Genomic DNA, 15,477 nt, shown 5'->3' on the forward strand with positions numbered 1-15,477 from the left:
AGCAGCAACTCTTCCCTCCCTCTTATGTACCTGCGATGTTGTCTCTCCATTCAGCAGTTTGCCAGGAATAGGTCGTCCAATCCTCCCCAATTGGGGCGGCACGATGGCACAGTGGTTAGCACTGCTGTTTACAGCGCCAGGGACCCGGGTTCGATTCCAGGCTTGGGACAATGTCTGTTTGGAGTCTGCACTTTCTTAGCTTGTCTGCATGGAATTTCTCCGAGTGTTCTGATTTCCTTCCATACTGGGAAAGACGGACTGGTTAGGTGCTTTGGTCATTCTAATTCTATTCTGGAGTGTAAAGGAACAGGCGCAGGAGTGGGGTGTCTGGGGGATTAACACAGTACCTCCATTGCAGTGTTATTTTTTGCCGATTCCTGGCGCTAATTAATAAACCTTATGAAACGCAGCAATATCACAACAGACAAAGCACGTGTAATATCGGCCCAGTTCCTTGCTGCAGATGTTACATCAGACTGTTTTCCTGCAACAACAACTTCACCAGACTATAATTGGCCATATCCGATAGTGCACCACCAGTTATCAGCCATGCCACAATAATAAATGTTAATCCATTCTCCTGATGCACCTGGTATCACTTCAAATTCCCGACACCACGGAATTTATTCGATCAAAACGTCATAACTGAGGAACTTCATATGTTTTTTCTGCTGTTCCTGGTTACCTGAAATTCATATTTCACTTCCTGAAGCTATTTTCTACTTATTTTATGCCCAATTGGAGACTATCAAATCATAGCATCTTCTAATAAGAATGGGGCCTCACTATGCCTGAGAAAATTAAAATCAGCCTCGAGCCAACCATCAGAACAGCAGCACATACCGATCATTACATTTAAAGCAACATTTCCAATTGTTTTGATTCCGTTATGCCCGTCAATGAATTACAGATTAAAGGGATTTTTCAAGGTATTTTTCAACTGCTGTCTGAATTTTGTCTGTGTCACTGCATAAATGCAAGTATTTGTGCAACAACTCAGAAGCTGCATCATGAATCCCAATTCCTGCACAAACCAATGGAGATACATGTATTCATATCCCAAATAATCCATCCGGTTCCATATCGTAAATAGCATAATCACCGACCATAATATAATGAAATTGGCTGAAATAACAAACAGTAAAATGATTGATTTCCTTCGAACTTCCATCTCTGGGTCTTTGGAGCTCTCCCCACTGTTGTGAGCCCGGAGTCTTCTGCGGGCTCTGCTGGACAGGACAATGTGTCTGACGGTGAAAAGATTAAGCAGCAAAATCAGGACAAAAGGGACTGCCGGGGTTAAAATATAATGAAGAAACTCAATTGTTCCCCAGACCAAAGAAACCATATCCTTTATACGTACCCAACAAAACCAAGGTTGGTTTCCCTCCCAATACTCGTGTGTGAGCATAAAATACCAGGAAATGTTTTTTAAGCAACTCAATATTGTCACTGTCCCTAAAACAACAGTCACTGTTTTCTCAGTGCAATATTTTGTTTTTAGCTCTTTGCAGCAAATCGCTATAAATCGATCGACAGTGAAAGTGACAGTGAACCAGACAGAACAGTCGGTGGCTGAATAAAGAAAGACGGCGTGAATGTTGCATGTGGGGATGGACAACAGGAATTGAAATTGCTCCTTAAAAACGATTGGAATGTGCCTCAATATGAGATCGAATATCACAACCATTAGATCCGCTGCTGCCATGGCGATAAGGTAGCGTGTCACACATTTAGAAAGACCACATTTTCCTCGGGACAGGATCACAATTGTCAGTAAGTTCACTGTGGGGAAGTGAAAGAAACGCGGTTACTCGCAATCATGTTCAAACCCAAATTACCACATTGATTGAATACTAATTGTATCGCCAAATGTGCAAATGTAGTGCGCTGCAGTTGATGCATTCGAACTGGATTTCTGTAGGATTTAGATTTTGGCAGTATCCCGCATGGAAAACAGATCAGTCAGTTCAGAACACATGTGAACAAGGACAATCGACAAATTAGACAGGAATGTGCAGGAGTCAGAGGATCATATTTGAATCTGATTATTTTACAGAAACCTACGTGCAGTGTTATAAAACAATGATTCATATAGGCACTTTGTTGCTTGTACTGAACATGAACCATGTGCACATTAACAATGAAGGTGTGGACAGTGCGTTCACAGAAGATTTGCAAATTTATAATGTATCAGTTGTGTGGAACATTACAGAATCATACAGAGGTGTTGGCCAGCTTGATAAAAGCTTGGCAAATTTCAACTTGAGAACTGTGAACAAATGCATGTTTTACCTTCCAACAAGGGAATTAATAGTTATGGGGAGAAAGCACTTTTCATGAAATCCACGAATGTACAATGAATGTAAGGATGCAAGAATTGAAAAGAGCCAGGTGGAATGTACATAAGAAAATAAGAACATTAGAGATAGCAGCAGGAGTAGGCCATCTAGCCCTTCGAGCCTGCCCCACCATTCAATAAGATCATGGCTGATCTGAGGAGGATCAGTTCCACTTTCCCGCTTTCCCCCCACAACTATTAATTCACCTGTCTATCAGAAACCTAGCTATCCGTGACTTAAATATATTCAGCGAGGTAGCCTCCACCACTTCAACGGGCAGAGAATTTCAGAGATTCACCACCCTTTGAGTGAAGGAGTTCCTCCTCAACTCTGATCTAAAGTGCGCCCCCCCCCCCCCCCCTTATCTTGAGGCTGTGCCCTCTCGTCCTGCTATCCTTTCTAAGCGGGAAGGCAGTGGGAATCTGGAACTCGCTGTCTATATGGATGATAAAGTGGAAACTTCAGAACCTTTATGAAGCATTAAGATGGGCATTTCAATCAGCACACCAAACAAAGCTACAGGCCAAGTGGAGAGAAATTAGATTGTAATGAACAGTTGATTGATGGCTGGTACAGGTACAATGGGCTAAAAAGTCACTTTAAGTTCGAATATTCTACGACCCGAATAATTGACCAGGACCCACGATATCAGCAAGTTCCTGGATAATCGAGGATATGGGTGACATGGAGACAGACAGCAACCTGATGTATAACTCTGATATGTTGTAGGCAAGGTTGTGACTGGCTAATGTTAATGTGTTTTCGAATATGCACGATTTGATATTAAACAAAAAATCATGCATTGCTTCAAGCATCAGATGAGGTGACGCAGGGAAGAGGCAAAGTTCAGGGAGCTAAATAAAAAGCTGCACATGAACGGTCATGGTAACGGCAGACATATGATTTTGGATGAATTTTGTACGCCGAATTGGCACCGAGTTTGCTTCTGAATGGCACATCCTCAGCACACTTTCAGAGAGTGTTACGGCAGTTTTTTTTTCTGATTGTAAATGAATGCAATGCTTTAAGATTGGATGAAATAGAATTGAAGAGCTACCTCAAAGCTGTGCAGAGTTGACAGGATATGGATTTAAACTCAGTTCAATGTCAAAGGGGCGACGTCAGCTGTTCCATTCCGAGAGGACTGGAATCTATGAAAACAAGGATTGTGAGGATAACTCAAGACAATGAACACAATGTTCCCAAAAGCTAATCGAAAATAATTTCATATATTATTGAAACAAAATATGTGGATTCTGAAACAGGAGCAGAAAATGCTGGGAAATCTCACAAATTCCGGCAGCTTCTGTGGGGAGAGAATAGATCCAATATTCCAAACCTGGATGATCCTCCATCGGTGAACACTCAAACACTGCAGTTCAATATTGTTAACAGAAATAAGAAATGATTATAGCTACTTACGTGGCACACCAATAAGAGCGAGAAATGGATAGTAACCAGCTTGAATAACTTTAAGGATGCATTCGAGCCGCCATAACGGTGACATGTTTTCGTAAAATGTAAAAAGACAGAAAAGAGCCACGGATAGAGCTCTGTCCGTTGCTGAAACATTCCAAGATGTTGCATTCAGATTTTCATCCATTTTGTTTATCTTCCCAATCAGTTGTTCTCAGATTCTGATCCTCTGTTGAACCAATCGATCGACTGTTCTCAGATCCTCACCCTATGTTGTTATATATTAGTCTGCTGCTGTCAGATTCTGAACCATCCCTCATTCCTCGACCCTATTAATAGACGTCGCAATCTCTCCAGAGGCACAGTTGGGTCCTGGGGAGAATTACATTAGTTAGAATGACTGAACAAACTGTTATCCCCTTACTATCCAGTTTGTACCTTCGTAATCTGGAACAACAAGTGGTAGGATAACATAGGACTGCAGAGGAAAACAATATGGAAATGTTGGATGCACTGGCAAATCTGTCCAAAGTGATAGGTTATGCGAGTTGTCCAGACTATTTTGAGGAAATGAATGTTTGTCATTTTTGAATGGAGAGATTAAAGGGTATGAAACATGCTAATTCAGACAGTTGGTCGGTGCTTACTGATGTTTGAAGTTCGAGAGGAGACAATTAAAGACAGGAGGAATGTTTGATTGGAAGAAAATACCTTAATCAATGGACATTGAAACAAATATGTAAATTGAAAATTGTGTCTGGTGAACTTAGTCCAGTCATCGTTGTACAAAGAACAAAGAACAACACAGCACGGGAAATGGCCCTTCGGCCCAATGAGCCAGCGCCGCCATTTTAACATTGTGCGTTCCCACTTCCACCCATGTAGTACCATATAGCTGACGGAGATACAGCTATTAATGATATGTGCATGGTCTTTGAAAAATTGTGCTTTCAAAACAATGTGAAAGAATTTTCATTAAAACCCCAATGTATCGATTCACGGGTAGTGTCAGTGCGGATGTGATTTTGCCAATAAAACGGTAATAACAGCGGAGTGTAAAGGGTCGTTTTTCATATGCCATCAATATTGCATAAATGATGAACAGTGAGTGGGATTGATGCAGGTATTGAGGATAAAGATTAGTGAGGCATGAACGTGGCATTTGGAGCTTTGCAGTAAAAAAAACGCAGGAGGAAAAAAACGTGCTTTGGAGATAAGGGGAGAAACATGGGGAAAAAATCAGATCAATATATTACTGATTATTTGTTTGGTCTCAGTTGGAATGATGTGTCTCATTCTGGATACAATTGTTTTAAAGTCTATTTATTAGTCACAAGTATGGCTTACATTAGCACTGCAATAAAGTCATTTTCATTGGGTTCCGATGTGAGCCGTGAATACTGACTTTCACCTATGAGAGATGAGAAATGGGAGAAGAAACAATGATCCGAATTCAGCAGTTTTCATTTATTGCACAGTTGCTGGTTTCTGTCAAGACCCATATATGAGAGTCGGATCCTACCGTAAACTGCGATATTGTCGCTATCAAGTGACATTGTTAGTAGCAATTTTCGACTTTGTTGCCTCTTTCCCAATATCCAACAGTCACTGTCAACAGTCATAAAATATACAATCTCATATGAGGTGTCGCTATTTCCATCCTTCTCGGTGTATACTCAGCATTAGTCGATGTTGAGAACCGGAAAATCCATCCAGCATCCTGTCTTTGAAGCTTTGACGTGTGCAGTTCCTATCTCACTTTACAGGAGGCCACGTGTATGGGGACGTGGTCCATCCTGTGCTCATGCCGGATCCTTCAAAATGGTCCCTATTTCACAATTACCACTAAATGTTCGAGTTTTTCCTTTGTTAGAGTTTTAAATTCATGATTGAATTTCAATCAACAGAGGGCCATGGCGAGTGGAAAGAAAAAACACTCGTCCAATTTGAGTTAACTTCATATGTGCCCAATTTATAAACAGTGATTTTGGTCGTGTCGACAACAACATGAAAGGCACCGACCTGTCAAACGCAAAACTTCATTCCAAGATGTATTTATCCTGCAGTTACCCCATTTGTTGGCTCCTCTCGTGATGGTCAGCCTATAAGCATCGATGCCCATTTGAAAAACCCAGAGATATCGGAGAAATCCAATGAATTGAAATGAAGTTAAAGTAAATTTGCCCTCCTCAATAATAAAGGAAGGCACGGGATCGGGCGTATAAAAAACGGGAGTGCGCATGCACATGAACTCAATTACTGTTTAATTTGCCACCAGTCTCGGCACGGTAAACCCGAAAATCTCCCTACTACAACAGAAAATAAACCACAACAGACACTTTACAGAAAATTAGAATCCCACCATTTACCCTCGGCAGATTAAAACATTCCTGCATAAAAACCCATTGACTCTCTAAACATACAACACTGAATGTCACTACATAAAGCCCACCACATCACAGCAACCCAGACGCTCAAATCATCCTTACTGCAGCAATACGATCAGTCAAAGATCTAAACACAACAAATTCTCCCCAACCTATATTTTTGCCTCTCACTTGCTAAACAAACTACATTCTTACTCACTGACTAAGCCCGAGTCGAACAATCACCAGTTTGACCTGCTCCTGCCCCATGGGGGCTCAGACTGGTGGCAGTCAGAGACCTGTCTCCGTGATTGCTGGAGTTTGTGCGGAAGTTCATTCCTTTCCACTGCAATGACAGCCTCCTAAACTCACCCTCAACCGACTACTGTCTTTCTACAGACATTTGCGGGATGTGCCGGGAATGTCAACAAAATTGAAACTTTTCCAAACTACTGAAGAAATGTCGAGGCTCCCAATAACATTGTGCAGTTCTGAGCCTCTATGGCCGTCCTCCTCCATTGCAACACACTTTAATTTTGATTTGTAATTGTCACATGCAGTGGTATGCAGTGAATAGTGCTGTTTCTTGCACAGCATAACGTTCATGGAGAAGGGAATGATTCGGGCAGGATGCAGTGTCACATTCATAGCCAGGGTGCAGAGAAAGATCAAATTAACGCGATGTGGATTGTCAGATGGCAGCACAGGAAAAAAAAAACTTGTTCTTGAGTCGGTTGGCACTTGTCCTCATTGATCTCCGGAGCAGTGTATCTGGTGGCTGTGGTGAGTGTTGGATTTACTTTAAAAGCCTCTGACTTCGTTTCCTGTTTGTGGGGTTTTCTGGGAGTACTTTTTATTTCCGTAGCGGAAGTTAGGCGACGGGCGAGTCGGGAAGGGAGAGCGGGTGGGGGGGGGGGGGCGGGCGCGGGTATAAAAAGAAGGCAGTAATAGACAGCGGGCAGCGGAGTGAGTGGGAGCTATAGGGGCTTTGGCTCGCTGGGCTTAGGCGAGAGCAGGCTTAGGCAAGGTGAGTAGCTGGTTCCATCTTTCCTGTGTTGCATTTCGGTATATAAGTCGCAAAAACCCAGCCTGCAGGTGGTCAGGAAGGCTAATGGGATGCTGGCCATCATAGCGAGGGGGATTGAATATAAAAGTAGGGAGGTCTTCCTGCAGCTGTATAGGGCATTGGTGAGGCTGCAGCTGGAGTACTGTGTGCAGTTTTGGTCGCCGCACTTACGCAAGGAAATTTTGGCCTTGGAGGGAGTGCAGAGGAGGTTTACTAGGCTGATACCGGAGTTGAGGGGGTTGAGCTATGAGGAGAGGCTGAATAATCTAGGCTTGTACTCGTTAGAGTTTAGAAGAACGAGGGGAGATCTCATTGAGACGTATAAGATGATGAATGGGATGGATAGGATAGAGGTGGAGAGACTCTTCCCGCTCAAAAAAGACAGTAGGACTAGGGGGCACAGCCTCAAGATAAAGGGGGGGGGGCGGTTTAGAACGGAGTTGAGGGAGAACTTCTTCACTCAAAGGGTGGTGAATCTCTGGAATTCTCTGCCCGTTGTGGTGGTGGAGGCTGCCTCGCTAAATATTTTTAAGACGCGGGTTGATAGGTTTTTGATAAGCGAGGGGATTAAGGGTTATGGGGAGAGGGCGGGAAAGTGGAACTGAGCCACGGCAGATCAGCCATGATCTTATTGAATGGCGGGGCAGGCTCGAAGGTCTGGGTGGCCTACTTCTGCTCCTATTTCTTATGTTCTTATTATGTTCATATATTGAGGACTTGGTCAGGAAGAAGAGAGAGGCATATGTTAAGTCTAAACAACTGGGAACGGAGAGAGCACTGGAGGAATATAGAGACAGCAGGGGGGAGCCCAAAAAGGGAGTTAGAAGGGCGAAAAGGGGGCATGAAATTGCTTTGGCTGATCAGATTAAGGAACATCCAAAGGCATTTTACTCTTATTTTAGGAACAAAAGGGTGGTTAGAGGGAAAATCGCTCCTCTTAGGGACAAAGGAGAGGAACTGTGCATAGAGTCTGAGGGATTGTGATTGAGGGTGGTGAGGGATTGGAATGCCCTGCCTGCTGCAGTTGTAAATGCGTCTAGTTTGGGGGCGTTTAAGAGATCTCTGGATAGGTTTATGGACGAAAAGGGATTGGTATAGGCTAGTGGGTCATTGTTTTTGTAACTGGTCGGCGCAACATCGTGGGCCGAAGGGCCTGTTCTGCGCTGTAATGTTCTATGTTCTATGTTCTATGTTCTATGAATGGGGGAGATCCTGAATGAATACTTTGCGTCGGTATTCATGAAGGAGAGGGGCTTGGTGTCTTGTAGTGGCTTGGAGGGAGCTGTAGATCAGTTGAAGGAAATATACATTACGAGGGAGGAAGTGTTAGTGTTTTTAGGTAGCATAAAAACTTATGAAGCTCCGGGGGCTAATCACATTTATCCCAGGCTGCTTAGGGAGGTGAGAGATGAAATTGCTGGGCCTCTGACGCAAATCTTTGGACAGGTAAGGTCCCAGAGGACTGGAGGATAGCTAATGTGGTACCACTGTTTAAAAAGGGCAGTAGGGATAACCGGGGTAATTATAGGCCGGTGAGTTTGACATCAGTGGTAGGAAAGCTGTTGGAAATAATTCTTTGGGATAGGACGTATAAGCATTTGGAGCGTTGCGATTTGATTAGGGATACGCAGCATGGCTTTCTTCAGGGACGTCTTGCCTTACAAATCTGGTAGAATTTTTTGAGGAGGTGACAAAAACGGTCGACGAAGGACGAGCCGTGGATGTCGTCTACACGGATTTCAGTCAGGCGTTTGACAAAGTCCCTCAATGTTAGGTTGGTGGAAAAGGTTAAGGCTCATGGGAAACAGGGACAGGTATCGAGATGGATTGACAACTGGCTAGGCAACAGGAGACAGAGAGTATTAGTGGGATGGCCCTTTTGTAGCTGGAGGTCTGTTACTAGTGGTGTGCCGCAGGGCTCAGTACTGGGACCTTTGTTATTTGCAATTTACATAAATGACATGGAAGAGGGAGTAAGTGGTGTGATTAGCAAGTTTGCAGATGATACAAAGATGTCTGGACTTGCTGATAGTGAGGAGCAGTGTCAGCCAATGCAGCGGGATATCGATAGGCTAGTATATTGGGCAGAGAAATGGTAGATGGCATTTAATCCAGATAAGAGTGAGGTGATGCATTTCGGAAGAAAGAATGTAGGGGGGAGTTTCACGAATAATGGTATGCCTATTAAGAGTATAGAAAATCAGAGGGTCCTGGGGGTGTAAGTACACAAGTCCTTGAAGGTGGCAGTACAATTGGAGAAGGTGACGAAGAAGGCCTGTGGTATGCTTGCCTTTATAGGCAGGGGTATACACTATAAAAGCTGGCGTATAATATTTCAGTTGTATAGAACGTTGGTTCGCCCGCAATTGGAGTACTGTGTCAAGTTCTGGTCGCCTTACTACCGGAAGGACGTGGAGACCCGGGAGAGAGTGCAGAGGAGGTTTACCAGGATGTTGCCTGGTAAGGAAGGTCTGAGCTACGAGGAAAGTTTGGGCAAATTGGGGCTGTTCTCCTTAGAAAGGCGGAGAATGTGGGGAGATCTGATCGAGGTGTATAAGATTATGAAGGGTATAGATAAAGTGAACAGTGGTAAGCTTTTTCCTAGGTTGGATACTATAATTACGAGTGGCCACGGGCTTCGGGTGAGGAGGGGTGAGGAATAACTCGGATGTCAGAGGGAGGTTTTTCAGAGTGTGGTGGGGGCCTGGAATGTACTGCCAAGTAGGGTGGTGGAACCAGGCACGCTAGGGTTGTTTAAGGCTTACTTAGAAAGGCACATGTGTGGACTAGAGATGGAGGGATACAGGAGGCTTCTCTCAATAAAAATCAGGAGCTTTGGGACGTTCCTAGGAATCAATTGATTCCCATGGACCTTCCAACATATTTTATGGCTCACTTGCTTTATTTCTGCGCTTCTGGGGATTCCGTAAATGTCTAAGTTTTGCATGTTTATTGATGTCTTTTACTTCACAGGTGATTCAGTCCGCCTTGTTGACCAACAAGGGGCAAACACGGTGTATCGTGCGAGGGCTGCTCTTGGATGTTGCTTTGAGAGTTGCCTAGTGCTTAACGTCGTTCGCGTGTGTTTAAACTGGACCATCTGACGGGCAACAAGACAGCCCAATGACGATCACTGTTTGCTGTGCAGATACATGGATTTGGGGCGGAGTCTGCGGGAGTTTGCACATTCTCCCCGTGATTGCGTGGGTTTTCTCCGGGTGTTCTGGTTTCTTCCCGCATCCCAAAAACGTGCTCTTCGGCTGATTGGTGTAAAAATTGTCTCTGAATTAGTCTTCCCTCAATCTTCTGCAATCGGTGTAGACAAAGGTCACGGAGGGCACTCAATGTTAAAATGGCGGTGTGGTCTCGTTGGGCCGAAGGGCCTGTTTCCCCTGCTGTGTTGTTCTTTGTTCTTTGTTCTTTTTAAGTTTGTGCTATACATGACGCTGAGAGATGGTTATATGTGAAGCCTCTTTCTAAGGTTGTTCTATACACAACCTGCTGTTATTCAAAAGGTAAATTATAACAACAGCCTGAATTTCACCAGTCTCTATCAATCCTGACACTTGAAATCCTCATCTGAAACTGAGAACCATAATAACACAGGGACCACTCCCATATCTAATCACGTTTAAAAGATTGTGGTCAGGATCTCCGTTAGATTTACGTTTCCATCCTTGCCTGACCGTCACCATCACACGCACACTGGGTAAATCGGCTACTTTCTGATATAAAATGTTGTGGATTCGACGGGGTTAACTGAAACTGTTTGTGCAGTGATTGTGGTTCGTGTTAGTCTCCTTGGATCCGGGCAGTGTCTCTTGAGGTTTTCGCTCTTCTATTAATAAGAGATCCTGTTCAGTGCTTTATCCCATAGAATCAGCGGTGGTGCCAACTCCGACACTTACATAGATCAGCAGCTGCAGAGACAGGGATCAGAATCTGAGAACAGGAGACTGCAGCGTCCCAGCAATGGATCAGACGCTGGGATCAATACATCGGAACATTCCTCCGCCACCACCACCGCCGCCGCCACCACCACCACCTCAGTTTTCGGATTTTAGTCAGAGTGGTAATTTTGCCGAGAGTCTTTTCTTCCTGTCAGGTGACGGAGTTGATAGGCTACGATTATACTCGCGAATTTATTACGTCCTCTTGTTTATTCAAGGATTTTACTATCCCATCCTGGCAATTGTTGGTGTTCCTGGTAAGTCTTCTTGTGCAGCCATTAATTCTTTCAACCATTTTTAACTTTATTCCTGGTCTCGTCATTTAGTCTGGACTCCGACAGTTGTGATCCTAACTGTCGTATCTTTATTTTAATCAATGAACCCGACACAACAATGAAAACTGTCTCAGTATTTCTGATAGGTCAGATTATCTGCATTGGACTCATTGTGGTATCTGGTAAGTCTCTGTATCAGAGGTTGTATTTTAAATGCATGCATAATTATATTACTTTCTTCATTATTCGTGTTAGGATCACATTCCTCAGATCCACTCACAACCTCTGTACCCGATCCAAGGAAAATATGACTGCACTTGAAACTGGTTCTGACTGATCACATTCTCTTTTACTGCTTTGAATTTGATTTGATCACTGTCCTCACATCTATTCCATTAGTTATCCTGCCCATTGTCGCCTCTGCAATATCATTCTCTGGCTAACCCCAGACATCATTGTGAGTTCCAGGAAAAAAAAGTATTCGAATTTTCTATTGACCAAACTTCCACTTACAAAGCTACCGAGTCAAAGTTCATCCCAGTCTATGCTGTCCATGTCCCAACTCTTACCAAACCCCATTTACCCATCATCTCTGTGCTCATTGACATATGTTAGCAGCTGAGCCGTTAAAAAAAACTTAATTTTCTCATTCATATGATTAAATATCTCGATGATTTGTCCATCTGATTTTCGCAATCTCAAACAATTTCCCAAATTGTCTATTAGTTCACATTTATACAGAACCTGAAAACATCCAACCCACCAATTTTCCACCCTCATTATCACATTACGTCTGCCGTCCTACTTATACCCATGCCATGGAAATCTAGAACCATTATTGGTACAGCCACACTGCTGGTTAGTTCCAGTTTGTCCTCCACATATCCCCGCGTTAAGCAGTTATCGTGTCCGGGCTTGGGACGGGAGTGTGAGACAGGTTTTGACTGTGGCATTAGCAAGCTGGTTCGATCAATCTAACATTACATGATTTTTAATATTCCAATTCCTCTGAATGAATGTCTCTTCCAATGTGTCACATTCCCTTTTCTGAGATCTCTACAATGTGTTCAATTTATTGACTTGTTTGATTCCCCAGTGATAGTGAGATCATGTCTCCCTGCATTGCGGGGTTTGATTTTGCACTCTGTTGAATGGTCGGTGACATTATGACAGTTCTGAAAGCACGGAATTCTATCGGTCCTGTTCCTGATGTCCCCTGCGGAGCTCCTTGTTGATGTGGAGATGCTGGCGTTGGACTGCGGTAAACAAAGTACCATGTCTGACAACACCAGGTTTAAGTGAAAACAATTTATTTGTTAGTAAACTCACAAGCTTTTGGGTTTTGCCCCCTTCGTCAGGTGAATGCAGAGTTCTGGCCTCAGTACTTTTGATAGGTCAGATTATCTGCATTGGTCTCATTGTGCTATCTGGAAGTCTCTGTAAATTAGGATATATTTTAAATGCATACATAACTATATTACTTTCTTCATTATTCGTGTTCGGATGACATAACTCAGTTCCACTCACAACCTCTGCACCCAATCCAAAGCCAGAACTCTCCATTCACCTGACGAAGGGGCAAACCTTGAAAGCTTGCGAGTTTAATATCCAGTAAATCGGTTGAATTTAAACATGGTGTTGTTAGATTTCTTACTGAGCAGCTTGTTGTACAGGGGGATTCACCAGGCCTGACATATTCTGTTTATCTTGGGTTGTGTCTTTTCACTGAAAGCCTGTGTGAGTCATTCTCAGCTCAAAGAGGGTTCAACAACACGTAGAACCCGTTGTAGTGATATGTAAACTAGTCCAGGCATCAGACTTGCAGGTGAGGATCTTTCATTGCTCCAGTGATTCGGAATTTAGTGGAACTGTAGTGGAAGAATTGCTGCATACATTCAGGAACAACATAGGATTGCAGTTTCAACTCAGGGTGAAGCATGTGGACTGTATTTAAAGTGTGTTTGAGTCTGTGACATGATCACCAAATTGGGGCGACATGGTAGCACAGTCCCAGTAGCAGTAGCAGTAGCTACTGCTTCACAGTTCCAAGGGTCTGGGCTCGATTTCCGGCTTGGGTCACTGTCTGTGCGGAGTTTGCACATTCTCCTCGTGTCTGTGAGGCTTTCGTCCAGGTGCTCCAAAGATGTCCACGTCAGATGGATTGGCCGTGCTAAAATTACTCCATAGTGCCCTGAGATGCATAGGTTAGATGGACTACCGGGTAAATATGTTGGGATAAGGGAGTAGGGCCTCGGTAGAATTGGGGAAGGTGCAGACTCAATGGACCAATGGCCTCTTTCTGCATGGTAGGATTTCTATGATACTTCTATGACATTGACCAGAGTCTGCAGCCAAAACTCTGGAAAGATTTTGGATGATGGGGGCTCAGTCATACCCTTCCTGAGGTTCCCAAGGACTGTGGAATTATCCCTAACCTTTTTATTTGATTCTTTCATGGGGTGTAGGCATCATTGGCTCGGCAGTCATTACGAGCCTGTCCCTACTTGCCTTGCTAGACTAATCAGGGGACATGTAATGATCAACTGCATCTGCTGCTGTGGCATTCGACACAGTCCCAAGAGCTTTGGTCTGGGTCGCTGGATAATTAATCCAATGACAATCCCACTGCACCACATTTGCATTTGGTGTTTCTGTCATTCATTGCCCTCTTCCATCCCCTGGTCTGGTAATTTGGAGAAAGAGGATATTTCTCAGGAGTCACAAGTTTGAATCTTACCATAGCAGCTGGGTTTTTTTTTTGATTTTATAAGAAACACTGCTTTCAATTAACAGTCTAATAAAAATCACAGGAACTCGGAGCAGGAGTAGATCATTCAGCCGCGCAAATTTGCTCTCCCATTTAATACATTTATGCCTGATCACGTCACGGCCTCAATTCCACTTTCTGTGCAATTACCATAATTGTTCTCACCAGTTTTAAATTTGCTACCCCTTGTACTCAAAATATGCCTCCTCGTGATTGAGCCGAATCCAAGGGGAACAACTGTTTATTTGTCACTCCGTCCAAACCACTCATAAGTTATAAAACTCATTCAGGTCTCCTCTCAGTCTTTTCTGTTTAAGATAAAGCAACCCACGCCTATCTAGTCTCTCCTTATAGCTCAAATGCTTCAACCCAGGAAACATCCACGTGAAACTTCCCTGAACCGCCAAGAGTGCAATCACATCCTTCCGATAATGGGGTGACCGGAACTGTGCACAGTATTCCAGCTGTGGCCTTCCTTGTGCTCTTAGCAATACATCTTTGTTCTTATACTCGAGGTCACGACTGATGAGAACTGGTGCCCCAATGCCTTCTTAACTATCCTGTTCACCTGCTTTGCAGCCTTCGAGGATCCTTGAATAAGTAGTCCCAAATCCACCTCTCAACATCTTCTACACCTCTATCTGGTCACCCCTCATCCTTCGTCTCTCCAAGGAAAAAAGGCCGAACATCCTCCAGCTATCCTCATGAGGCATGCTGCCTAATCCAGGCAACATCCTTGTAAATCCCCTCTGCACCCTTTCTATGGCGTCCACATCCTTCATGTAATGAAGCGATCAGAACTGAGCGCAGTACTGGGGTCTGACCAGGGTCCTATATAGCTGCAACATTATCTCTCAACTCCTCAACTCAATTCCTTGATCGATGAAGGCCAGTACACCGTACGCCTTCATAGCCACAGCTTCAACCCGCGCAGCTGTTTTGGGCGTCCTGTGAACTCAGACTCCAAGATCCTTCTGATCTTCCACACTGCCAAGAGTCCTACCATTAATATTATATTCCGCCATCCGATTTGACCTGCCAAAATGAACACTTCATACTTATCTGGGTTGAAGTCTATCTGCCACTTCTCCACCTAGTCTTGCATCCTATCAATGTCTCGCTGCAACTTGTGACATCTCTCCACACTTTCCACAACACCTCGAACTCATGTGTCCTCAGCAAACTTACCAAACGATCCCTCCACTTCCTCATTCAGGCCATTTATGAAAATCACATGGCGTCCAATAGGCGTAGACAAAGGTCATAGGTAGAAGAGGACACTCACAATGTTAAAG

General features: G+C 43.9%; 4 protein-coding genes and 1 pseudogene across 4 annotated transcripts in view; all 5 read right to left on the minus strand.

Annotated features, from left to right (window-relative positions):
* LOC145361209 (scavenger receptor cysteine-rich domain-containing protein DMBT1-like) overlaps window positions 1-3,849 on the minus strand; it is a 100,426-nt gene extending 96,577 nt beyond the window's left edge. The window contains exon 1 of the mRNA XM_080216848.1: window positions 3,765-3,849. Coding sequence (XP_080072974.1) covers window positions 3,765-3,849 — 85 coding nt within the window. The remainder of the gene's footprint in view (window positions 1-3,764) is intronic.
* LOC145361212 (scavenger receptor cysteine-rich type 1 protein M130-like) overlaps window positions 1-3,849 on the minus strand; it is a 28,802-nt gene extending 24,953 nt beyond the window's left edge. Inside the window, exon 1 of the mRNA XM_080216850.1 lies at window positions 3,765-3,849. Within this exon, the coding sequence (XP_080072976.1) occupies window positions 3,765-3,849 (85 nt within the window). The remainder of the gene's footprint in view (window positions 1-3,764) is intronic.
* The window catches only part of LOC145361224 (scavenger receptor cysteine-rich type 1 protein M130-like), a 253,499-nt gene that overhangs the window by 174,574 nt on the left and 63,448 nt on the right, over window positions 1-15,477 (minus strand). The window lies entirely within an intron of this gene.
* The window catches only part of LOC145361211 (scavenger receptor cysteine-rich domain-containing protein DMBT1-like), a 101,481-nt pseudogene that overhangs the window by 24,953 nt on the left and 61,051 nt on the right, over window positions 1-15,477 (minus strand).
* On the minus strand, window positions 905-3,849 carry LOC145361213 (putative G-protein coupled receptor 139). The gene is made up of 2 exons (XM_080216851.1): window positions 3,765-3,849; window positions 905-1,785 (listed from the first exon to the last, which is right to left on the minus strand). The coding sequence occupies exons 1-2, from the start codon at window positions 3,847-3,849 to the stop codon at window positions 905-907; spliced, it is 966 nt and encodes a 321-aa protein (XP_080072977.1).

This window comes from Carcharhinus amblyrhynchos, chromosome 34, assembly GCF_965287045.1.
Source record: "Carcharhinus amblyrhynchos chromosome 34, sCarAmb.v2.hapA, whole genome shotgun sequence".
NCBI classification, from domain to species: Eukaryota; Metazoa; Chordata; class Chondrichthyes; order Carcharhiniformes; family Carcharhinidae; genus Carcharhinus; species Carcharhinus amblyrhynchos.

What these genes read in the sequence shown, in the direction of transcription:
- LOC145361213 (XM_080216851.1), bottom strand. Translation starts at nt 3,849, where the DNA reads ATGTCACCGTTATGGCGGCTCGAATGCATCCTTAAAGTTATTCAAGCT. An exon ending in CGCTCTTATTGGTGTGCCAC is followed by an intron (nt 1,786 to 3,764) that starts GTAAGTAGCTAT and finishes ACTTCCCCACAG; the next exon opens with TGAACTTACTGACAATTGTG.